The 26,946-nt window shown below is 40.3% G+C and overlaps 1 protein-coding gene across 2 annotated transcripts in view; it reads right to left on the minus strand.

Moving 5' to 3' along the window:
- CFAP54 (cilia and flagella associated protein 54) overlaps positions 1–26,946 on the minus strand; it is a 355,515-nt gene that overhangs the window by 11,961 nt on the left and 316,608 nt on the right. For both annotated transcript variants that reach the window (XM_064376848.1, XM_064376847.1), the window contains one exon: positions 2,339–2,472. In XM_064376848.1, the coding sequence (XP_064232918.1) occupies positions 2,353–2,472 (120 nt within the window). In that variant the 3' untranslated portion in view covers positions 2,339–2,352. The remainder of the gene's footprint in view (positions 1–2,338; positions 2,473–26,946) is intronic.

Raw genomic sequence — 26,946 nt, forward strand, 5'->3', positions numbered from 1 at the left:
TCCAGAAAGGGTAGGCAATAATGGTAGCAGTAATGCTGGTGGGGTGCTGGTGATACTGCTGCCTCCCTCCTTTTTTTGTAACTCCATAGTGCCATCTTGCCTGGATTATATCCATCCATCCATCCATTCAACAAATATTATAGACCTATGTGCCAAATACTGTTCTAGGATTCTATAAAAATAGTACAAGCACTTACATTCACTAATATTTAAAGTACAGAGAAATGAAAATTATCTAACTAGTAAAAACTTACTAGTGACAAAAACCAGAAGATGGGCATTTGCATTCATGGGAAATTAGCAGGAGGCTGACATAAATGGTCTTGGTTATAAGTCATGCTGTTTCCACACCTGTATTAAGTGTGTGGGTACTCTGTTGCACCTTTCTTGACCTCAATAACCAACTTTGCATAATAAATTAAACTTCCATCACTGAGAAATGCAAACCCTTCAAAGTGACCCCTAACCCAGCAAAGAAATGTATAAACCCCAGTCTCAGACCAAAGGACTCAGAAGCCATCTTCACATACAAGCCATTACCATCCAAATGGCTTTTCTGTTTGATTCAAACTTTATTCTATATGAGGGTATAGTCATCAGGCAACAATTTTTCCCTTTGAATTCATTAGTAAATATTTGGTTATTTTTCTCTCTCATTAAAACCTAGTTGCTTATCAGTCTTCTTGTCTTTTCTTTCCCTTTCATTATAGCTTGCATTCTTATCTGCCCTGGAGACCATGCCATCATTCATTCTACTCATTCCTTTCATTCATCCAATATTTATTAAATGCCTACTAATGTCAGGAACTTGTCACTTCTCTCCTCAGTCACTTGTAATGGCACCCTTTCATCTACTGACTCAAGCCTGAAGCCTTCATTCTAGTTCATCCTTATAGTTTATTTTCCATCATAACTGTGCACACTCCAGGGAGGTCACAGGCAAGTCCTTTGAACATAAACCATATGTGTTTTTATTTTTATGCCTCTGTTATCCTACAGTGTGCCCCCTTCTAGCAAAATTTTGTAGCAAATTTTCAACTACCAAAATCCTTCTTATCCTTAAATGCTTTGCTAAAGACTTGCTTCCTTTACATAGTATCCTAGAACAATTCTACCTTCGCTGTTCCCAGACTTTAGAACTTCATAGATGTCTACACTTAAAAACTTAGAGACTAACATAAATTGGTATTTTTTTCTTTTATTATCAAATGAGACTATTTAAAAATGCCAGTTGCCAGCTACTATTACCATTGCTTCATTTTTTTTAAAGGCCTTTTTAACACTAGTAGGAAATTCAGAATAGAGGATAATACATTAAACCAATTTAGCTTTGGAAAAACACATTTGTGTTGTTATTTATTTATTTTTTTACCATGAGTATTCATTCATTGACTAGCATCTGGGAAGCATTCATGTGTGTCATTGCTAGACACTAGACAAAATGAGTCAGAAGTGCAGGATCCTTTTCCAATTTGGCAGAAAATCAGTACTCCCAGCACTCTATCATTACAGCAGGCACTGTGCTAAGCAGCTTATTACTTCAACTCACCTAATTAATACACACAGCAATCCTATGAGATCGATACTAACATCCCCATTCTACAGATGAAGAAATAAAAGCTTATAGAATTTAAGTTAATACCCAAAGTAGCAAAGCTAGCAAATGGCAAATTTACTATTTAAACCCAGGTCTATACAATTCTAAAGCTGGCACTCTAAAATTCTATGCAATATTGCCTCTTAGAAGTATAAAATATGGAAGGTCTAATTTGCTACAGATTTCTTCCCAGGTCATTTAGAAGAACTTCCAAAGTTGAAATTAGCACATGTTGGGGTTTAATCCAGGTTTTTACAAGACTAACAGTATGACATTTTGGGCTTGGTAATTCTTTGTTGTGGGAGTCATCCTGTGCTTTGTAGGATGTTTAGCCACTGGCTGCCACTAGTACTCCACCAGTGATAACAACCAAATGCGTTTCCAGACATTGTCAAATGCCACCCAGTGGATAAAATCGCTCCCAGTTGAGAACCACTGGTTTCATCCAATCTTGCTTTATGGACCTGTCTAAAAACAACCTAAGCATAAATGACTACAAAGGTGAAAATAGTTGTACTGTGCACAAACTTGTTTTCTACGAATAGCTCTGTAAGATGGTTTGAATAAGCAACAGCACTGTCATTTAATTCAAGTACAATTTAAGACATTCCTCAAAACAATAATTTTAAAGAAATTTAGCTTGTGCAAGAAAACAATTTTATTTTTGTTGTTATAAGAGGACCATTCCAAAAACTTAGTTCAAACCAAGAGAAACAACAATCAACTCCTTTATAAGGTTACCGTGTAAAGGATGTTCAGGGAATAATTGACACTATCCAGCTGAAAAGGCTTCCTCCTGATAAAATGCAACCATTAGCCAGATCAAACAGTCTCTCAAGACTTAATATAGATGGCAGCGAGATATCAAATGGGACCTGAGGAAAAGCATAAAAGTGTTCATGAAATGCATTGTTTCAAACTGTTGACAAAGTTTTCAAAATACCCAAATACCAATTTCCAATAATTTTGTATGAAAGAGAGTTAACTTGTGTGCCTCAGGTAAGGCATGAAGTTTCATATCTCTAAACTGCTGAAATGGCACATATACCATGCCACGTCCCATTAAGATTCACATATTAGCCTATAAAACAGCAAACACTTCTAAAAATATGGACTATTTGTATTTATATAATCATTGTACATGGTTCTAAATGTAGGACGTTTGGCCCTTCTCTTAATAAAACGCTTTCCTGTGTAACAGATTGACCAGTTGGCAAATCTTCTGTGTCTCATAAGTCTTGACACAGTGAAAGAGGAAGCACCAGAAGTTATGTTTGGAAATCAGTCTATCTGAAAGAGACACTGTGTTACCATGAGCAAGAACTACAGCCAAAGTCATCCTGGGCAGGCTGAAAACTGGAAAATAAAGACGCTTTTGCGGTCATAGCATTTGGTTATTGGTTGGGGGAAGGCCAAGGAGGAGAGAACAAAATTGAAGGAAGGAAAACAAATGTTTGCTAGGGACCCACTTCATGCCAATCTAGGTAAATACTTGCATAGGATGACCACAATGAGTTACAGCCTTGTGGGTCTGAATCCTGGTTAAAAAAAAAAAAAAAATTAGAAGACAAGTTTCTGTTAATTTCTTGTCTACTTGTTAAATGAGCCAGACATTTGTTTAATTTTCAAGAAAACATAATGAACCTAAATGTGGATACTGCATTTGGAGGCTGGTTTTTGTTAACTTTTACATCACTTTCTTGGATTAAAAAATGATGAAGTATTCCAGTGTTTTCTGTAACTGCTAACAATAAAGAGATGCATAAATAAAAAATTAATATCTCCCTTCCTTGATCAGTCCTATATAATCAATGTTTCCATACTGGAAGGTATATTGGATAGTTTTTTTCTTTCTTTTTTAAAATGGAATTATTAGGCTTCCATTATTTGCTTTTTCAATTAGCAATATATAAGATAAATCCCTCCTTAATCAATTCAGGGAGGCAGAATAACTACATGGTGTTAAGAGTGTGCATCCTGGGGCCGGGCGAGGTGGTTCACGTCTGTAATCCCAGCACTTTGGGAGTCTGAGGTGGGAGGATCACAAGGTCAGGAGTTCAAGACCAGCCTGGCTAACATAGTGAAACCCCGTCTCTACTAAAAATACAAAAAATTAACCAGGCATGGTGGCAGGCACCTGGAATCTCAGCTCCTCAGGAGGCTGAGGCAGGAGATTGCTTGAACCCAGGAGGCGGAGTTGGGTTCAATTCAGACCTTATCACTTACCAGTTATGTGAGGCTGGATAAAATGTTTAATCTGTTTGAACTTTAATTTCTACATGCATAAAATATAAACTATCTATTTTGAATTGATCTTTGTATATGATATAAAGAAGAGGGTCTAGCTTCAGTCTTCTGCATATGGCTAGCCAGCTACCTCAGCACCACTTATTGAACAGGAAGCCTTTTCCCCATTGCTTGCTTTTGTCACCTTTGTTGAAGATCAGATGGTCATAGGTATATGGCAACATTTCTGGGCTCTTTATTCTGTTCTATTGGTCTATGTGCCTATTTTTGTATCAGTGCCATGCTGTTGTGGTTACTGTATCCCTGTAGTATAAAGTCAGGTAACATAATGCCTGTAGAGTTGTTCTTTTTGTTTAAGATTGCTTTGGCTATTCAGGCTCTCTTTTGGTTCCATAACTTTAGTTCCATGAATTTTTAAATAGTTTTTTCTAGTTCTGTGAAGAATGTTCTTGGTAGTTTGATAAGAATAGCATTGAATCTGTAAATTGCTCTGGGTAATATGGCCACTTTAATGCTATTGATGCTTCCTATCCATGAGCCTGGGATGTTTTTCCATTTGTTTGTGTCCTTCCCGATTTATTTGAGCAGTATTTCATAATTCTCATTGCGGGGATCTTTCACATCCATGGTTAGCTGTATTCCTAGGTATTTTATTCTTTTTGTGGCAATTGTGAATATTATTGCATTTCCAAATCTATACAAATCCTGAAGATGACCTAGGCAATACCATGCTGGACATAGAAATGAGCAAAAATTTTATGAAAAAGACACTAAAAGCAATTACAACAAAAGCAAAAATTGGCAAGTGGAATCTAATTAAACTTAAGAGCTTCTGTGCAGCAAAAGAAACTACAAGAGTAAACAGACAACCTAGAGAATGGTAGAAAATATTTGCAAATTACGCATCTGACAAATGTACAATATCCAGCATCTATGAGGAACTGAAACACAATTTACAAGAGAAAAACAACCCCACTAAAAAATGGGCAAAGGATATGAACAGACACTTCAAAAGAAGACATACCTGCACCCAGGAAGCATACGAGTAAAACCTCACTATCACTGATCAAAACCAAATCAAAACCACAATGAGATGCCATCTCACAGCAGAATGGCTATTGTTATATTAAAAAGTCAAAAAATAACAGACGCTGGCAAGGTTGCAGAGAAAGAGAGAACATTATACACTGTTGGTGGGAGTGTAACTTAGTTGAACCATTGTGGAAAGCAGTATGGTGATTCTTCAAAGCACTAAAAGTGGAACTATCATTAGACCCAGTAATCCCATTACTGGGTATATACCCAGAGAAATGTAAATCATTCTACCATTGAGACATGTGCACACAAATGTTCATTGCAGCACTATTCACAGTAGCAAAGACATGTGCATTGGTCCATTTTCATACAGCTATAAGGAGCTTGCTGCGACTGGGTAATTTATAAGAAAAGAGGTTTAATCGACTCACAGTTCCACATGGCTGGGGAGGACTTGGGAGACTTACAATCATGTCAAAAGGCAAAGGGAAAGCAAGCACCTTCTTCACAGGGTGGCAGGAAAGAAAGAACGAAGGAGGAAGAGCCACTTTAAAACCATCAGATCTCATGATAACTCACCATCACAAGAACAGCACAGAAGAATCTGCCCCCATTATTCAATCACCTCCCACCAGGTCCCTCTTTGACAATTTGAGATGAGATTTGGGTCGGGACACAGAGCCAAACCATATCAACATGGAATCAACATAAATGCCCATCAATGACAGATTAGATAAAGAAAATGAGGTACATACACACCATGGAATACTATACAGCCATAAAAAAGAATGAGATAATGTCTTCTGTGGAACATGGATGAAGCTAGAGGCTACTATCCTCAGCAAACTAACGCGAGAACAGAAAACCAAATACCACGTTTTCACTTATAAGTGGAAGCTAAATGATGAGAACTTATGAACACAAAGAAGAAAACAACAGACACCAGGGTCTACTTGAGAGTGGAAGGTGGGAGGAGGAAGAGGAGAAGAAAAGATAACTATTGGGTACTGGGCTTGATATGGTTTGTCTGTGTCCCCACCCAAATCTCATCTTGAACTGTAGTTCTCATAATCCCCATGTGTCATGGGAGGGACATGGTGGGAAGTAATTGAATCATGGGGGCAGCTACCTCCATACTGTTCTTGTGATAGTGAGTTCTCAAGAAAGCTGATGGTTTTATAAGGGGATTTCCCCCGACTTCGCTCTGTACTTCTGTTTGCTGCTGCCATGTGAAGAAGGATGTGTTTATTTCCCCTTCCACCAGGAATGTAAGTTTTCTGAGGCCTCTGCAGCCCTGCAGAACTGTGAGTCAATTAAAGCTCTTTTCTTTATCAATTACCCAGTATCAGGTATGCTTTAATTAGCAGAGAGAGAACAGACTAATCCAGTAAACTGGTATCAGAAGTGGGGTACTGTTGTCAAGGTACCTGAAAATGTGGAATTGACTTTGGAACTGAGTAACAGGCAGAGGCTGGGGCAGTTTGGAGGGCTCAGAAGGAGACAGGAAAATGTGGGAAAGTAAGGAACTTCCTAGAGACTTGGAAGGCTCAGAAGACAGGAAGATGTGAGAAAGTTTGGAACTTTCTAGAGACTTGTTGAATGGCGTTGACCAAAATGCTGATAGTGATATGGATGATAAAGCCCAGGATGAGGTGGTCTCAGATGGAAAAGAGGAACTTGTTGGTAACTGGAACAAAGATGACTCCTGTTATCCTTTAGCAAAGAGACTGGCAGCATTTTGCCCCTGCCCTTCCTAGAGATCTGTGGAACTTTGAACTTCAGAGAAATGACTTAGGGTATCCGGTAGAAGAAATTTCTAAGTGGCAAAGCATTCAAGTGGAAGCAGAGCATAAAAGTTTGGAAAATTTGCAGGCTGACAATGCAATAGAAAAGAAAAACTCATCTTCTGGGGAGAAATTCAAGCCTGCTGCAGAAATTTGCAAAAGTAACAAGAAGCCAAATGTTAATCACCAAGACAATGAGGAAAATGTCACAATTTATGCTCCAGGGCATGTCAAAGACCTTTGGGGCAGACCCAGGGCCTAGAAGGGAAAAATGGTTTCAGTGGCCAGGTCCAGGACCTCCCCTGCTGTGTGCAGTGCTTAGGGACTTGGGGTTCTGCCTCCAAGTTGCTCCAGCCATGGCTAAAAGGAGCGAAGGTGCAGCTCAGGCCATGACATCAGAGAATGCAAGCTCCAAGCCTTAGCAGCTTCTACATGGTGTTGAGCCTGTGGGTGCACAGAACTAAAGAACTGAGGTTTGGGAACCTCCACCTAGATTTCAGAAGATGTATGGAAATGCCTGGATGTCCAGGCAGAAGTTTGTTGCAGGGGCAGGGCCCTCATGGAGAACCTCTGCTAAGGCAGTGCAGAAGGGAAATGTGGAGTCAGAGCTCCCAAACAGAGTCCCCACTGGGGCACTGCCTAGTGGAACTGTGAGAAGAGGGCCACTATCCTCCAGACCCCAGAATGGTAGATTCACTGATAGCTTGCACTGTGCACCTGGAAAAGCCACACACACTCAACACCAGCCTGTGCAAACAGCCAGGAGAAGTGCTATACCCTGCAAACCCATAGAGGCAGAGCCACCCAAGGCCATGGCAGCCCACTTCTTGCATCAGCATGCCCTAGGTGTGTGACATGGAGTCAAAGGAGATCATTTTAGAACTTTAAGGTTTAATGACTGCCCTATTGAATTTTGGACCTGCGTAGGGCCTGTAGCCCCCCTTTTTTTGGCCAATTTCTCCCATTTGGAATGGGTGCATTTATTCAACGCCTGTAGCCCATTGTATCTAGGAAGTAACTAACTTGCTTTTTATTTTACAGGCTCATAAGCAAAAGGGACTTGTCTTGTCTCAGATGAGACTTTGGACTTGGACTTTGAGTTAATGCTGGAACGAATTAAGACTTTCGGGGACTGTTGGAAGGGCCTGGTTGTGTTTTGAATTGTGAGGACATGAGATTTGGGAGGGGCCAGGGGCAGAATAATATGGTTCGGCTGTGTCCTCACCCAAATCTCATCTTGAACTATAGTTCCCATATTCCCCATGTGTGTCGTGAGAGGGACCTGCTGGGACATAAATGAATCATGGAAGGAGTTACCATCATATTGTTCTCATAATGGTGAGTGAGTTCTCATGAGATCTGGTGGTTCTGCAAAAGCCTTTTCCCCCACTTCACTCTGCACTTCTCCTTGCTGCCCCCATGTTAAGAAGGATGTGCTTGCTTCCCCTTCTGCCATGATTGTAAGTTTCCTGTGGCCTTCCCAGTGCTGCGGAATTGTGAGTCAATTAAACCTTTTTCCTTTACAAATTAAGCAGTCTCAGGTATGTCTTTATTGAGAACAGACTAATACAAGCTTAATTTCTGGGTGATAAAATAATCTGTATAACAAAGCCCTATGACATGAGTTACCTATGTAACAAACCTTCACATGTACCCCAAACCTAAAATAAAATTTAAAATAAAATAAATTATAATAGTTACCATATCATCTTGTTACAAGGATTAAATGAGTTTATTTAAATAAAACATAGAATGGTACCTGGCACACAATGATGACTCAATAAAGGCTGCATATTATTATAATTATTGAACATATACTTTTAAATGGCTACCTAACACTGCATGGACTGCCTGTATCCTGAATTATACAATCATTCTCTCTAGAGGTTTTTTTCTAGTTTTTGTATATGCTTGCCTATTTATATATATTCTTGGGTACAAGTACTTTCAGTTTTTGTACTACTAATTCTCTATAGTGGTTTTATTTAGTCATATGGCATTTACGTTTTACACTTTAACATTTATTTACAGAATTACTTTCCAAATATGTTGGGGCAATTATCATTTCAACCAGTAAAATATGAGGGTTCACTCAAGGTAATATATTAGAGAATGTTACACATCTTTATTGTTGTTGCTGTTTTGCTATTTCACTACTATTTCTTCTTCCGAAAAATACAGGAAACATTTTGGCAAGCTAATATTAATTGGTTTATTAATAGGTTCAAATTGCATGTGATTACCATGATTATTTTGGTTGTACCTCATTGCTATTTAACTGCACTAAATAGTCCACCTATTTTATCTCATGTCTGACTTAATCCCTTTAGCAGATAATCAAGGTAGGAAACAAAGAAATAATAATTAGCATTAATATATGTGTATTTTCTTTTGTACTCTATTGCTTTCATTGTGGAATTCTTTCCATGTTAAAGATAAGAATGGCTTTTCAAAAAAACAAAGTGGCTAAAGTTAATTTTACTTAACATTAGAATTATCTTCATGACATAATTTATATACTAGATACAAATAGAGCATTTTGGTCTCTGACCTTGTCATTGAACCTCAAGAAGCAAGTGGTCATTTGTCAAAGGATTGAGATTAATTGCTTTGTTTATTTATGGAGGCCAAGAGTGAAAGCTACAGATTAGACAGATAAAATAAAAGCAGTTGTCACCCAGGAGTTATTAATCCTTGTTGGTCCTCAGGAGAACACAAACTACCCTAAAACGTCAGAACCCACCCTTGTGTTCTTAAGCCTTCCTTTCTAGGTATTCTAGGCATTTTATTCTAGCCCTTTGATAGACAAGTCAGATACTTCAAATTTTAGCTATTTCTATCATGCTAAAATATAGTATCCTATATTTTCCCCTTGCCAAACACAATTCTTTTAAGTAAAAAGTAGAAATTTTTTTAGGAAAAATTCTTCTGATTGAATCATAACACATAGAAAAGGAGGAGAAGTCATAAATGTGCAACTTGCATATACACTTTTTTTCAAAATGAACATATTCATATAACCATCACCCAGGCCAAGAAAAAGAATGTGATCAGCACTCAAGGAGTCTCCCTGGTGCTCCCTCCTCGTCACTGAACAGGTGTGTGTATATATATGTCTTTGTTGTTACTGTATATGAATAGAATCTTACAATATGTAATCTTTCCTGTCTGTTTTTAGATTGAAGCAATAATTTGTTTATTCTTATTGATACATCATTTTCATTGTGTGAATGTAACACAATTTATTCATTTTTCCAGTTAATGGTCAGTTGAGTTACTTCCAATTTTTGTGTTATGAATAAAAATATCTTTTGATGTACAAATGTCACATTTCTGTTAGGCATATATGTGAAAATGGAATTTGCTGGGCCATCAGATACATATTTATACCTCTTTAAGCTGATCCTACCAAACAGTTTTCTAATTTATATTTTCTACCAGCTCCAGTTATTCCACAGCTTCACAAACTCTGACAATTTCTGTTTAAAACTGTGGCTGTTCTGGTATGTTTTGCACATGTCACACACCACCACTCTATGTTTTTAATATCACATCCATGAAAACTAGTAACACTGAACTTAAGTATAGGTCTCTGTTGAAGTACAGGTCTTCGGTCCAATTTATATTGAGGTGTCTTTTTCTCATTCATATATACAGGAATTCTTAATATATTCTAGAACCAGGTCTTTTGTTGGGGTATACATAAAAATTTTCTCCCACTCTGTGGCTTGCCATTTTGTCCTCCTGACGGTATCTTAAAATACAGTCAAATTTATCAGTCTTTTCTTTATGATTGGTACTTTCAAAAGTGTATCCTATTTTATGAAAGCTTTGCTAACACCAAGGTCATGAAGATAATCTCTTATGATTTCCTCTAGCTTTATTGTTTTATCTTCCATATTTATTGCCACAATCAATTTGGAATTGAATTTGTATATTCTGTAAAGTAAGGATTGAGGCACATTATTTTTAGATATCCAATTGACTCGACTCATTTATTGAAAAGATAAGTCACCTTTGTCATTAAATCATGGGACTGCATATGTATGGATCTCCTCCTGGACTATTTACAAATACATAAATATAATAGAGAGTCCAGAGAGATGAAGAGAGAGAGAGAGTCTCTATTCTATAAATATTTAGAGACTATCTATCTATCTATCTATCTACCTATCTACCTACCTATCTACCTATCCTCTCTAACTCTATTTATCTATACTCACTGCAATCACATGCAGTGTTATTGTAGCTCTTTAATGAGATTTGATAACTAGAAATTAAGTCCCTCCACTTGTTCCTTTTAGATGCTCTTAGTTATTCTGGTCCTTTGTATGTCCATGTGAATTTTCTGGTACTACTGTAAATGAGAGTCTAATTTTTTTAAATTTCTGATTATTACTTCTGCTACATAAAAATAAAATTTATATTTCCAGTGATAGTACAGATAGAAACTTCGCTAAATTCACTTACACATTCTAAGAGTTATTCTGAAGACTATTTTGGATTTTCTATGTCTGTGAATAATGAAAGCTTTCTTTCTTTCCCATATTTAAACCTGTTAAAAATTCTTCCTTTATTTTGCAGGCTAAGAACTCCCACATAATGTTAATTGGAAGTGATGATAGGGTATTATTAATATATGATTAGTTGATTTTACAATCAAGGAAGGCAGGGGCAGGCTTATTAAATGAATGGTATAGAAAAATTGTCTGTTACTAAAACTACATCCTTATCTTTACTTATATCCTGTACTATTTTTGTTAATTTATTCCTAGGAATTTTATAATTTGCCAGTATTGTAAATAAACCTTTAAACATTTCCATTTTAAATTATTATTCCTAGAAGAAAGAAGTTATTGATTTTTATATCCAGCCACTTTATCAGATTCTCTTAGTTCGAATCATTTCTAAAAACTCTTGGGTTGGTTTTTAAAATATTATTTATAAATAAATATAATTTTGTCTGTTATTTTTTAATATTTATGTTTATTGATTTTAATCTCTTGCCTTATTACAACAGCTAAAACTTTCAAAATAATGTTGATTCACAGAGGAGATAATGAGCCTTATTATTTGTAAAACCACTACTTAAATCAGGAATAGAATTAGAATTAGTAAACCACCTAAACATGGTCAGGATACATTTATGAAGCAAACATCTTACTCACTATTACCACTACCATCAAAATCATGACGACAAGTTTTCAAAATGTTAAGTTAGGTGAAAATGCTAAATTTATCTCATAGTCACAGCACGTCAATGTCATAAATACTAAGTGAACCCAAATATGCTTTAGAGAGTCAGAGTTATACCTTTTCCCCAAAGAGTTCAAGCTTTTTAAAAATCGTAGCATTTACATAATTTCAAATAAAATGATAGCATTAAAAGGTAAAGTATTTCTCGACCTGTATTAAAGTGAGCCCATACAACTTTTTACAAAGTGATATGTTTTTTATACTGGCATGGTTCGGCTCTGTGTCCTCACCCAAATCTGATCTCAAATTGTTGTCACCACCTGTCAAGGGAGGGACCTGGTGGGAGGTGATTGGAACATCGGAGTGGTTTCCCTCATGCTGTTCTCCTGATAGTGAGGAAGTCCTCAGGACATCTGTTTGCTAAGTGTCTGGTATATCCCCTGCTTTCTCTCTTGCCCACTGCCATGTAAGACATGCCTTTCTTCCCCTTCACCATCCACCATGATTGTAAGTTTCCTGAGGCCTCCCCAGCCATATGTAACTTTGAATCAATTAAACTTCCTTTCTTTACAAATTACCCAGTCTCAGGTAGTATTTTTATAGCAGTGTGAGAATGGACTAATACACACACCCATGAGACCTGGAGACTTTAAGGGACTTGCCCAAGGTCCCTCAGCTATTTAGTGTCAGAGCCAGGATCCACACCCAGGAAGACATGCTCTCAGAACATGTCCCTCTCCAACCTGCAGCACTGCCTCTCTTCCACCTGACAACTATGCTCTGAGTTCCCTCTTGCCATGTCTTTCAACCACTGGCAAGTCCAAGGCTCTCCACGAAATGCTCCTACTTCGTGCAGCCTCTTGAACTCCCCTGTCTCAGTCTCCTGCTCCTCCCCTTGGCTCAGTGCTCTCTCTCTCTTTTTTTTTTTTTGAGATGTAGTCTCACTTTCTGGAGTGCAATGGTGCAATCTCAGCTCACTGCAGGCTCTGCCTCCCAGATTCAAGCAATTCTCCTGCCTCAGCCTCCCAAGTAGCTGGGATTACAGGTACCTGCCACCATGCCCAGCTAATTTTTTTTTTAGTAGAGATGGGGTTTCACCATGTTGGCCAGTCTGGTCTTGAACTCCTGACCTCAAGTGGTCTGCCTGCCTCAGCCTCCCAAAGTACTGAGATTACAGGTGTGAGCCACTGTGCCTGGCCAGGCTCTCTTGACATGCTTTTTCAGCTCAGCTTTTGGAAATTTTACAGACAACTCTGGGGTGCCATAGGGAATGCGTAATCTTTTATGTTTGCTTACTCATTGTAAATAGCTTTGAGTCCAAATTGCCCAGGAAAGGGTACCAAGGTTCCATTTCCTATATCAGGAAAGGCTTTGTAGAGATGAAGGAAGAAAACAGACTGGCAGATAAAGACTGGGAATTAGTTAGTTCAATGAGGTTACACTTGGAGGAACTATTTGAAAGAAAGATGATGATTTTGTCTGCCTAGAGAGGATGAAAGTCTTAAACAGTAAGAAGAAGGGAAGGAAACTGATGAATTGGGGGCACACTGAAGGGGTTCATTAAAATCTGGCCTGAATTGAACTTGTTTGGGAAAGTTTTGAAAGCCATTAGAGAGTTAAAGGTTATTTGCCAATGCTTTATTTTATATGAGTTTCTACATGATTACTAGATTCTATCATAATATTTTATTACTTGTGTTCTTGTGGTCCAACAATTTTCCTTAATCAAAAGGAAAATCATAGTCTTCAAAGAATCTATGATTTTTCTCAATCCAATTAGTTTTTGTTGAACACCTACTCTGAAGCCTCTGCCTTTTCTCTCCACACTGTCAGTTACCTTTTCATCAATTCTAAGGGTTCCATGACCAAAAAAGAGGGGGAGGAGCCAAATTCTTACTAATCAATTAGGTTTGCCTATTCTTTTCATTGGTAAGTGGGATACTGAACAATAGACAGATTTGTGATATGGGTGGATTTAACTTTGCCTCCTTTCAAAAACCCTAAAGCACAGGGAGCAAGAGGCATAAAAACACTTTGATAGCTTCAAGGTAAGAAAGCAAATCGTATTTTCACCCAGTATTCTCATATATAAGTTTTTCTACTATGTTTTCTGTTTTTTCTTAATACATCACTTTTCTCTGAAGTTAATAATTTATTGGATTTTTTTCTAGACTGGGGAAAAACATGCATTCTAAAGCAGAAAGCATAATATGACACTATCATATGTAAGAATCAGTATCATGAATGACTAGTGATCCATCTAACAAAAGTTACAGATGAGAGGGACCTAGATATATTTGTTTTCACTTTACTTTATATGATTAAGAAAATCCCAATACCAGCAATAATATATATTATTCTCCTGATTCTAACAGGAAGGCGTGAATATTCCCATCTCTTAGGAAGGTAACAGGGCTTTTCCACAGCTCTGCAAAACCATAGAAATTTCACACTTTGTGGAGAATGAGATTATCTTTTCATCACTCTGATTTTTGTGTTAATAAAATTTTAAATATGACAGAAAAGGGTTTTTTTTTTAACATGAGATCAAATGGTCATATTGGGGAGACGGTATAAATTTTTTTTTTTTGAGATAAAGTCTCACTCTTGGTGCCCAGGCTAAAGTGCAGTGGTGTGATCTCAGCTCACCACAAACTCCGCCTCCCAGATTCAAGACATTCTCCTGCCTCAGCCTCGCAAGTAGCTGGGATTACAGGCATGCACCACCATGCCTGGCTAATTTTGTATTTTTAGTAGAGACAGCGTTTCTCCATGTTGGCCAGGCTGATCTAGAACTCCTGATCTCAGGTAATCCATCCACTTTGGCCTCCCAAAATGCTGGGATTACAGGCATGAGTCACCACGTCCAGCATTTTTTTTTTTTTTTTTTTTTTTTTTTGGAGACAAAGTCTCGCTCTGTTACCAGGCTGGAGTGCAGTGGTGTGATCTCAGCTCACTGCAACCTCTGCCTCCTGGGTTCAAACGATTCTCCTGCCTCAGCCTCCTGAGTAGCTGGGACTACAGGTACATGCCACCACGTCCAGTTAATTTTTGTATTTTTAGTAGAGAAGGGGTTTCACCATGTTGGCCAAGATGGTCTCGATTTCTTGACCTCATGATCTGCCCACCTCAGCCTCCAAAAGTGCTGGGATTACAGGCATGAGCCACCATGCCCAGTCAGTAGAAATCTTTTAATATTAAATATTAAATAACATTACTTAATATTTGTTAATTATTAAATGGCTATATTGGTGAGATGGTAGAATTTTTTTTTTTTTTTTTTTTTTTGAGATAGAGTCTCACTCTTGTTGTCCAGGCTGGAGTGCAACGGCACGATCTTGGCTCACTGCACTCGCTGCCTCCCAGGTTCAAGCAATTCTCCTGCCTCAGCCAGTCATGGTAGCTCATGCCTGTAATCCCAGCATTTTGGGAGGCTGAGGCGGGCAGATCACTTGAGGTCAGTTCAAGACCAGCCTAGCCAACATGGTAAAATCCCATCTCTATTAAGAATAGCAAAAATTAGTCAGGTGTGGTGGTGCATGCCTGTAACTACCAGGAGGATGAGGCAAGAGAATTGTTTGAACCCGGGAGGTGGAGGTTGTAGTGAGCCAAGATCACGTCACTGCACTCCAGCCTGGGTGACACAGTGAGACAATGTCTAAAAAATGAAACAAAACAAAACAAAATAACATTATTGTAAAAGGCATTTTGTAGAGAATAAGAAAATTGGAAATTAAAGAGAAGATGTAGGAGAGAAAGCATTTGTGCAAGGAGTTGGTTCAAATATTATATTGTTTAAGAATAGAAGAATAGATTCTTCTTGAATCATCATCACCATCACTACCATTGTCATTGTCACTTTACAACGACTGAGCCACAGCTGTCCCTGGCATTTCCTTGAGCTCTAGAGCAGAATGCACCTATTAATAAACGACAGGTCTTGCTCAGACACATCTTCCCACATGAACAGACAACCAAACATTTCAGTCAAATCCAAAACACTTCAACAACATGAGGGGTTCTGTCTCCCTTCTCACATCTAAGTGGATGTTTTCAACAGTGGTCTCCTTACTGGAATGCATGAGAAGCACTTCCATGAGACAAGAGATATTGCAGGAGACTGCAGCCACTGAAATATATGTTTAAAAATCAATTTCACATTATGTTTACTGTTTAGAGTTGTGGTATAACTGAAAATAAACATTTAGTTTTTGTCCTGGGTTCCTGGCACAGAGCTCCTAAAATAGTTGGAATTGACCATCTTTTATACACTAAGGGGTAGGGAGAGTGATTAAACCCAATCACCAATAGCTGATGATTTAATCAACTATGCCTAAGTAATAAAACTTCCACAAAAACTCGTAAAGATGGGTTTTGGGGAGCTTCCAGGGTGGTGCACAAGTAGAGTGCTGGGAGGGAGGGGGGCCCACCAGGAGAGTGCCAGGAGAGAGGGCGGCCCACCAGGAGAGTGCCGGGAGGGAGGGCAGCCCACCAGGAGAGTGCCGGGAGGGAGGGCGGCCCACCAGGAGAGTGCCGGGAGGGAGGGCAGCCCACCAGGAGAGTGCCGGGAGGGAGGGTGGCCCACCAGGAGAGTGCTGGGAGGGAGGGAAATTCACCAGGAGAGTGCTGGGAGGGAGGGAAATTCACCAGGAGAGTGCTGGGAGGGAGGGAAATTCACCAGGAGAGTGCTGGGAGGGAGGGCCACCCACCAGGAGAGTGCTGAGAGGGAGGGCAGCCCACCAGGAGAGTGCTGGAAGGGAGGGCAATTCACCAGGAGAGTGCTGGGAGGGAGGGCCACCCACCAGGAGAGTGCTGAGAGGGAGGGCAGCCCACCAGGAGAGTGCTAGAAGGGAGGGCAATTCACCAGGAGAGTGCTAGGAGGGAGGGCAGCCCACCAGGAGAGTGCTGGGAGGGAGGGCAATTCACCAGGAGAGTGCTGGAAGGGAGGGCAATTCACCAGGAGAGTGCTGGGAGGGAGGGCCACCCACCAGGAGAGTGCTCAGAGAGAGGGTGCAGCCCACCAGGAGAGTGCTGGAAGGGAGGGCAATTCACCAGGAGAGTGCTAGGAGGGAGGGCAGCCCACCAGGAGAGTGCTGGGAGGGAGGGCAATTCACCAGGAGAGTGCTGGATGGGAGGGCAATTCACCAGGAGAGTGCTGGGAGGGAGGGCGGCCCACCAGGAGAGTGCTGGGAGGGAGGGCAATTCACCAGGAGAGTGCTGAGAGGGAGGGAAATTCACCAGGAGAGTGCTAGGAGGGAGGGCCACCCACCAGGAGAGTGCTGGGAGGGAGGGCGGCCCACCAGGAGAGTGCTGGGAGGGAGGGCAATTCACCAGGAGAGTACGGGGAGGGAGGGCAGCCCAACAGGAGAGTGCTGGGAGGGAGGGCGGCCCACCAGGAGAGTGCTGGGAGGAAGGGTGGCCCACCAGGAGAGTACTGGGAGGGAGGGCAGTTCACCAGGAGAGTGCTGGGAGGGAGGGCCACCCACCAGAAGAGTGCTGGGAGGGAGGGTGGCTCACTGGGAGAGGGTATGGCAGCTCCTTGCCCCTTCCCTGTGCTCTGCCCTATGCATCGTTTTTATATGGGTTTCCTGCAACCTTTATAAACTGGTCATTATAAATAAAGCACTTCCCTGAGTTCTGTCAGTTGTTCTATCAAATTATTGAATCTGAGGGGAGGGTTGGGCAGAAGTGTGGGCAGTCTGGGAACTCCATTTGCAGCTGGCATCTGAAGTGAGGGAAGTCTCAGAGGACTGAGCCTTTAACTGTGGGATCTATGGAAACTCTGGTTAGTTAGTGTCAGAATTGAATGGAATCATTGAATACCCAATTGGTGTCAGAAAATCATGGAATTGCTTGGTGTCAGGAAAAGCTGCACTACTGTCTTACCTGGAATTATGCAAAGCAGATCAGTGCTCAGCTAGAGAATACCTTTGGGGTCACTGGTGCCTTTCCCTCCTTGGCACCCAGCCTGCACACACAGCCCTTCACACCCTATTCCAGGCTCAGCCAAAGCACCACTTGAAGAAAAGTGATAGAGTTGACAGTGTTACCTCCATCACAGGTACTATTTATAAGGGACTCCTTAAGAAAACAATTCTTTAAGACCAAAAGAGACCCTTAAGAAAATAGTGAAAGTTTAGGCCGTATGTATCCAGACTTATTCTGACTCCTCAAGACTCCAAGGCCCAGAGAAAAAAGTCTTTGAAAATCTGACACCCTATTGTGCAGAAAGAATAGCAGCTCTCCTTACCAGGAAAGAATTTTTCAACCTGTAAAGAACTCATAAAGGGTCCTAAACAGAGAACGTTCCCTCTAAACTATCAAAAGCTCCAATCAGAGCAGGAAGCATGAGTTATACAACTAACAACTCCACAATAAACTGCACAGGGTATAGAGGCCTGGCACAAGTTCAAGGTCCGTGGTTCAGAGCTCATAATTGGGAGCTGGAAGGAAGACTTAAAGGAAATGGTTTCTTGGATGGAGGATTTAACAAAAATGCCTACATCCTATGTGTTATAAAACTAAATGTCTATTCCTCAGTCTCTGTGATTGGGAATGGTTTTAAAACGTTGCTAAGGCCTCATTTTTATACTCTGAGAAAACAGTTTCTGTGAGAAAGGAAGCCTGAGTTTATTGACTGGATATAGTCAAGGGTCTGGTTTATGGAGTTTTATTTCATTCATAAATGAACTGTTATGATGGAGGTCAAAGAAAATGTCATTCAACTATGGGTCATGTTGTATAATGTATTTTTAATCCTAAGTGGGTGACATGTGTATGATGCTTCCACTTCCTTCTACATAAAAAGAAACCTGAAGCCAGGAAACACGTTTCCTAGGTCCTTTAGACTCTCCTAATTCCAATAAATAAGGATAATGAATTCATCACCAGTCAGAGATCTTCATTTTTGATTTTTTGAGTTCATTGTTGGGAAGCAGACTTTGACATGGAATTTAGCTGTCAGAAAGTTTACTGGGATTAGGGAATACCCTTGAGATCAAACGCCATGGGAAAAGGGAAGGAAGCAGAGTTAGGCAGAGGGAGAAGCTCAGCTGCAATGCAGTCACAACAAAGGGCTCAGCCAACCCCATAGGGAATTTTGAGGCTGAGGTGGCCCTTCAGAGTTGTCCTGAACTGTGGTGGGGGCGGGGGGCGGGGTTGGGTCTTTGCACTGCCACATCAACCAGTAATTGGATGTGGGCTTTCCTCCAGGAGTTCATGTCCTTCAGTTGAAAGAAGTTCCTAGAGAGGGTTGAGAATTGAGGGCTGTCAGCCATCACATTCTCAGAGCTGAGAAAATGAATTTTTCAATCCCGAAGGAGTGATTTGGTTGGCTCCATGCAGGAGTTAAGTCAGGCATGAAGATTTAATTTAGTGGTTATGAGGGAATGTATTCTCTTCCCGGGTCCACAAGGGGGCGTCGTTTCAAAGGCAAGAACTTCCCAGCGCCATACCTTCCCCCCGCCCCCTCCACATCTCCATCCGGGAGCTTAGAGGTCTTTGTTTTAACTTTCGTGCACACGGAAGATAGAAAGATCAATCACTGTAGCAGAAGTTTAAAGGAACTCCTTTCATAGGACAGAAAACTTGAATAGGACGGGAATAACACCCAGGTTAAAAGACCCTTCTCCCATATCTCAGCAGACTCCGTTTCCGGATCCCCTTCCATGACATCAAGGGAACTTCTTGCTCTCTATTTCTTTCTCCTTTCTCTCTCTCTCTCTCTGCCTAAATAAATTACTTTCTGCAAAACTCTTTGGGGTCCAATATTTACTTACAAGCCCAATGTGCCCGGTGGGGTCCTCTCCCCCATTCTTGGGTGAGGGACCAAGAGCCTGGAAGAACACATCCTATCGGGTAGCTGAGCCTCCCTGGTGTCCTGCAACCAGTCTCAGTTATAGGACCATTAAACAAATGGCAATATGGCTAAATGTGTAACAGTATATAACCAATACAAGCTATGAGAGATCTAAAGTAATAATTAAAAGCTCTTACACCAAATTTCCAGATGCTTCTTTTCTGGGTCATGGTAAAATAAGCCTAATATATTTCCAGCATCACTTCTATTAATCTATTATTTGATTTCCCTTAGGAATAGTCCGTGCTCTAGAGTGTAAGGAGAACTAGAGATTAAAAAGGAGTAAAAATCAGATTCAAAAATAATATCTTCCTGTAAACTTAAATATGAAGAAATTCAATAATGCTACCTGAATTGTAACTTTACTTGAGAAGTTATGTATGGAAGCTCTAGAACTTTCCATAACATTTCCAAAAGTTGAAGCTAGAAAAGCATGGGTATCCAGAGAGCGCTGAGCCAAGGGACGGAGTGGGAAACTGAGTCAGGTGGGACAGGGAGAGGCTGCACAGAGCAGGGGTGTTTCACAGAGAACCTTGGACTTGCCAGTGGTTGACAAACATGGCGAGAAGGAGCTCAGAGCAGAGTTGGGAGCTGGCGGAGTGCCTGGGTGTGAATCCTGGCTCTGACACTAACTAGCTGAGAGATTTTGGTCAACTCTTTAGGCCTCAATTCCTCCATGTAAAACAGGATGATAATAGTATCTATCTTAACTAGAAAAAAATTTTGAAGTCACAGGTTTAACTTCAGGATGTACTTTGCCTTCATTTCCCACAGACTTAGTGGCTTACAACAACATAAATACATTCTCTTATAGCCCTGGAGGTCGGAAATCTGAAATCAATTTCACTGGGCTAAAGTCAAGGTGTCGGCACGGCTGGTTCCTTCTGGAGGCTCTAAGGGGAGAATCTACTTCTTGGCCTTTTTCAGCTTCTAGAGGATGCCTGTATTTCCTGACTTGCACCCCTTTCTTCACCTTCATGGCTCACCGCTCCAGTCTCTGCTTCCATCATCACATGGCCGTCTCCCCTTCTGGTGTCAAATCTCCCTGTGGCTCCCTCTCACAAGGATGCTTGTGATGACATTTAGGGATCACCTGGATCATCTCCGCCTCTCCCTATCCTTAACTTAATCACATCTGCACAGTCCATTTTGTCATATAAGGTAACAAGTTCTGGGGGTTAGGATGTGGACCACCGTGAAGAGCCACTGTTTAGCCTACCACAACATGTATGAAATGCAACGGTTTAGTCAATAAAAATATAATATTTATATCACATTTGCTCCACAGAGCTTTGGCAGTTGAAGTTATTGAATTATTTCTATTTAAAAATTCACGGCATGCCTGCAAATGCCTATTGTGCCAAAAATTATTGGGTTCACTAAAGTATATACTTGCACCTCTACAATGCTCTAATCACATCCTCATGTGTTAGATTGAAACTGACAGGGTATAAGCAAAAATTCTGACAGCCACTCCAGGCAGCCTCTTAGAAATATTCACCCTAATTCATTGTCCAAACTAGGACCTTTTACACAGTAAAAGGAACTTATGTACTTAGGAACCACAACTCCAACTTGACACGTGTAAATTGTGACTGTGCCTGGCAACCTGGATGTATGGTCACTCTATGAAAAAATACCCTGTAAAATCCTCTACCCCTCTTTTCTCCTGCAGTGGTTTCCTTAGAGGTCATGAAGTGCAGACAGAACAGTTACAAGTTGGAAGAGAGTCGCCCAACCCTCACTGGGCATGAGGAACGAACCTTTATTGCCACTGAGATTTGGTGCTTGTTAGCACAGCAGAACCTACTCTATCCTGACTAAAACTTATGCCCTGGCAAGCTTGTTCTATCCTCATTGTATTTCTGAAGAGGGGAAAATTCCATTACCATCAAGGCTGAGTTCCATTTAAAGGTCAGGGATCTGAATCTCAGCAGCAAAGTTATAGGAAGAAATGGTATTACTGACAACCTCATAACTGGATTCCCTCCTGAAGGGCTCTGTGGGCTCTGCCTGTGGGTTTTTGACCTGAGATACAGAAATGAAAACTCCAGAGTTCTAACAATACTTGCCATTTCTTGATGCTTTTTTATGAAGGAGCTCACTGGGCCTAACTTCTAGCAACTAGGAATGGGAGGCTCTTTTTTAGAACAAAGGCTTTATAAAGAACATGAACTAAACTTTCCATTTTGTTCCTGGGACTTTGTTGCCTAGAATCAAAGCATGACAGCTTTTGTTAGTTAGCAGCTCCCACTGCAGTAACAAACCAGAGGACAGACCTTATGTGTCCAGTGTGGAAAGAAATCCCGCTCATGCTGACTTCTTTATTCACATCAGTATACACCACCAGCAGCTGCAAACCATTCTCAGAAGGCAGCCGATACTGACTGGCAATTTCTTAAAGCAACTCTAGTAGAGTCTACAACTTACAAAGAAATTGCACATAAATTATTTCATTTAACTCTTTTTAGTATTTCTAACTTGAACAATTAGCCTTTGTCAGTTAACATTAATAAGGTGATGTAAAGAAGGAAAGGGCAAGAAGAAAATTAGTAGGAAGGAGAGAAGAGGAAGAGGAGGAAGGGTAGGGGTGGGCAGAAGAGGAGCAAATTTGCTGAGCATCACTGAATATTTACTGCTTGCTGTGTACCAGGTACTGCACCAAGCACTTTGGGCTAATGATAATTCTATTGCCAAAATAAAATGTGATACTATTCTTAAATTTTTTTGTTGTTCATCAAAAGGATAGTTTAATGGCTCACCACAGAATTTAGCTGAATGAAAAAAGGCTGATCTCAAAATGTTACATACTATAACATTCCTTTTATGCAACATTCTTGGAATGACCAAACTGCGAATGTGGAGAACAGATTGGTGGTTGCCAGGAGTTAAGGAGGGGATGGGACTACTGAAGGACAACAGAGGGGATCCTTGCAGTGATGGAAATGTTCTATGTCTTGTTTTTATCACTGTCAATATTCGGTGCGATATGCAACAGTTTTGCAAGATGTTACCATTGGAAGAAACTGAGTAAAGCACAGGCAGAAACTCTGTATTATTTCTTATGACTGCATGTGAATCTCTACAATTATGTCAAAATAAACAGTTTAATTAAAAAAGAACAGTTGAAAAATAACCTCAAGAATACATACAGTATCTGCCACAAATACCTACCCAAAAAAAGGATACATATTAAATGGTCATTTACTCTTTGAAATTCACAAACATTTAGATAGGCTAAGAGTTACGAATGAAGGGAGTTTGTTAATGGTTAAATGAACAAATGATTCATTTCACATTATTTTAAGGCCAGAAAAATAAAGATGACCACAATGAACTGAATGCTTACCACTGGCATTGTACTGGCACCATACTAAATGTGTTAAATATTGCTTCTAATGTAATCCTATGGGAGAAATAGCTTTCACTAATTTATACATAAGGAAGTGAAGTCCAGGGAAGTAACTTGTTCAAGGTCACACAACCAATAGGTAGTGGAACCAAGAATCAGACCATGTTCTTGTCAACCGGAATACATTGCCTCAGAGACCTTCAACAGAATCTAGTTGACCAGAGGTCTTTCAGGACTAATCACTTATTCATAAGGGCAAAACTGGGACTAGAATGTGTGCTGAGTGCTCTTGATAACATATTACACTGCCACGTGGTTGTGAAAAGGACGTAATGGCATTAGCAGCTTGAGATATAGGTGGATGGAACAGATGCAAAGACAATCTTAAATGGCTAACGCCCAAAGTAAACAAGGGAAATGGATAAATTTATACCTGCTTCTTTATTTATTTATTTAAACTTAAAAACATTTGTCAGGAGACTTTCCAAAGGTTTGCCAATTGACTCAGCTCTATGAGGCAAAAATCAAACATCCTCCTAAGATGAAAATATAATTCCATTGTTAAAGGTCCAGTTTTCTAACCAAAGGTCCAGTTTTCTAAGCAAGGTGAAACCAGTTTGGTAAACTGAATGAAGGAAAGGAAACTGCACATTTAACTTGATTTCCAGCAAAACAAAAAGCAGTGAACAGATTTGCTAATGATTCCCCTGTGTCTCACCTGCTGTGAAGGTACACAAAATGACTAAACTTCAGGAAAGTGTGCCTTTGAGGCTGAAGTGCAGTTATATCCAGAATGAGGCCTGACTTGGTTTATCACAGAGTGCACACACTTCTCATCACTTTCATAGTAAATACACAATATCAGGCTCATCATGATATCTCAGTTTAAATTATATCCAAGTATTATACTCCCAAATTGCACATCTAACAAAAGTGGAACTGCTACTTTGAGCACGGATAACACAAAGGCTCTAGGTTTCTTGATGAAGGAGAGCATATTTCACCTTGACACCATTGCTGGCAAATCTCTGAGATGAGAGTTTTGGAAATGCTTTAAACAGTTTAGCCTTTTCCTAGCATTTTGAAGAGCACATTAATAGCCTGGCCTTTTCTTAAGGGCTTTCTTTTTCCCTTAGCCAAATTTGACAGTTAGAAGTGAACAGTAAGTGGATGGAATCAAAGTCAGTGCTGTGTTTTAAAAGCAGTGTGGAACTGATTCATCTGGCATTGTCTCCAAAAGAATATAAGAATATTAAGTGGCTGTCTCATGAACTTACATACAAAGGATACTCTTCACTTGAGGACAGAATGATAATGTCTCACAGAAGAAAGATGTAATTATAGATGCCCATAAAATTTATTCAGACATGTCTTGGTTTATACAAAAAAAAAAAAAAAAAAGAAAGAAAGAAAGAAAGGAAAGAAAGTCTGTAGCTCTCAACTTAACCAAAGGAATAATATTAGTATAATTGATTTTTAAATAATTAGTAAATATCTACTACAGAATATGCAGAGCCTTGTAAATGACAGTTTAGAGAGTACTGTCATTACTACCATTTGGGAAATATTGTTTAAAAGAGACCAAGGGTTATACAGTAATGTAATAAAATTTGCCAATGGATATTAAATAGCCTAGCACCATCCTCTAGGATTTAACATGCTAAAAAATGAAGTAGAAACTGTTCCACATCAATAGGGGTACACACAAGCAAATCCCATCCAGCACCCAGAAAAACTGCATAGATTATTTCAAAGGTTGCTTTGAGAATCCATCTAGTTTATCCTTTACTGTGTGGGTCTAATCACCCTCAAAAATTGCCTAAGCAGGTTCCTAGGGACAACCTCTGCTCAGAGGAGGAAAAGACTTAGTTTTATTGGATGTCATGGCAGATTGCATTTTCCCCAGATGGCTGCACCAATAGCTCCCAAACCATATTCCCTTCTTAAAATTTGTCTTCAAGCCCTCCAGTGAAGGAATGGAGTCTATGTCCAACCTTGAATCAAAGTGGATGACTACCAAGGATGAGTCATTATGTGATTTTAAGGCTAGGGCATAGATGGTGATAGAGCATCTACCTTGTTCTCTTGTGAGGCTCACTCTTGAAACCCTGCTACCCTGCTGTGAGGATACCCAACCAGCCACAAAGAAAGCTCACAAGTTACGTTCCAGACCACAGCCCAAGTCTGTTCTCAGCCCCCAGCCAACAACCAAAACCTGATGGCTGACAACCAGCATCCAGCACCAGACTGAATGCACCTTCAGCAATTCCAGCTCCCAGCAGCTGAATCATCCCCAACTTTCCAGTTTTCTCAACAAAACTATCTCATGTCCCAGATACCATGGAGCAGAAATAACCTACTCCACTATGCCCTTCCCAATATGTGACCCACAGAATCCTTGACCTAAAAAAAAATGGTGGTTTTATGCCACTAAGTTTGGGGTGCTTTGTTACAAAATAGAAGTAACAGGGACAGATGGGAATGGGAATATGCGTGGTTAAAAGTGATGCATGCAGCCATTCCTTGCACTTGCATTATTCCAGCCCTCTTCCCTGAGTATACTCAGAGGCTTCCTCCTACACTTTGTGTTGTTCTTCTGCTACAGCCACTCCTTAGGGGAACAAATATACTGTAAGGGTCTCATTCCAGGTGAAATCAGATAGCTTTTAAATGAGAGTAATAGTAACTATTCTGCTTACTTTGTGGCAGGCACTGTTCTAAGAGTTTTACATGGATTAACTCATTTAATCCATACAACAACCTTATAAAGTAAGTATTATTTCCATCCCCATTTTACAAACAGAGAAATCAAAGCATTGAGATTAAACAACTTGCCTAAGATTATACAACCAGAAAATAGAGCTAAGCTGGGATTTGGAGCCAGGCAAATTGGCTCTCGAGAGTCTGTCCACTAACCACCATGCATATTGCTTCACAAATCCTGATTCTAACTCTCTCTCTCTCTCTCAATCGTTAATCTAGCCCCTCCATTTGAATGAGCAAGAATCTCCAGACTGAAAAGGCTCAACAGAGCCATCTTCAGTGTACTGACAATGGTTAACAACAGGCTCTGGAGTCTGCCTGCCTTGGCTATGACAGTTACCAGCTGTGTGGCTTTGGGCAAGTCTTTTCACCTCTCCCACCTCATTCTTCCCATCTTTGTGCAAAGCAATCATCCATTTTAAACAGAAAACCACTGTCTTCGTACGTAAGCACAAGCCTCATCCCTTCTCTCTAGACTGTCAGCCTTTTTGGATCAGGACTCACTCTGTCTTCCCATCTGATATGGTTAGGCTGGGTGTCCCCACCCAAATCTCATCTTGAATTGTAATCCCCAGGTGCTGAGGGAGGAACCTGGTGGGAGGTAATTGGAGGGGGCAGTTTCCCCCATGCTGTTCTCGTGACAGTGAGTGAGTTATCATGAGATCTTATGGTTTTACAAGGGGCTCTTCCCCTTCTCGCTTTTTGTTTCTCTCTCTCCTGCCACATGTAAGATATGCCTGCTCCCTGTTCTGCCACAATTGTAAGTTTCCTGAGGCCTCCCCAGCCATGTGGAACTGTGACTCAATTAAACCTTTTTTTCTTTATAAATTGCCCAGTCTTGAGCAGTTCTTCACAGCAGTGTGAAAATGGACTAATACACCGTCTCTGATTCCTCCAGGGAGTCCAGCCCAGTGCTTTATACTCAGCTGCAGCTTGTAAACTGAGTTGACTTTTTGTTTTCTAACTCCTCTCTTACTTTGTGTTTGCATCCAGGGCTCTTAGGATTTGTCTCATTCACTCCATCCCCGTGAACAAAACCATAAATTATACCCTCAACACTGAGCCTACTGCCAAAGCTAAGACTTATTTTCTGCCTTGTCTTCCAAAGGTCTTC

The sequence above is a fragment of the Aotus nancymaae genome, unplaced genomic scaffold, assembly GCF_030222135.1.
Source record: "Aotus nancymaae isolate 86718 unplaced genomic scaffold, 86718_ANA_hifiasm-v0.15.2.pri h1tg000016l, whole genome shotgun sequence".
NCBI classification, from domain to species: Eukaryota; Metazoa; Chordata; class Mammalia; order Primates; family Aotidae; genus Aotus; species Aotus nancymaae.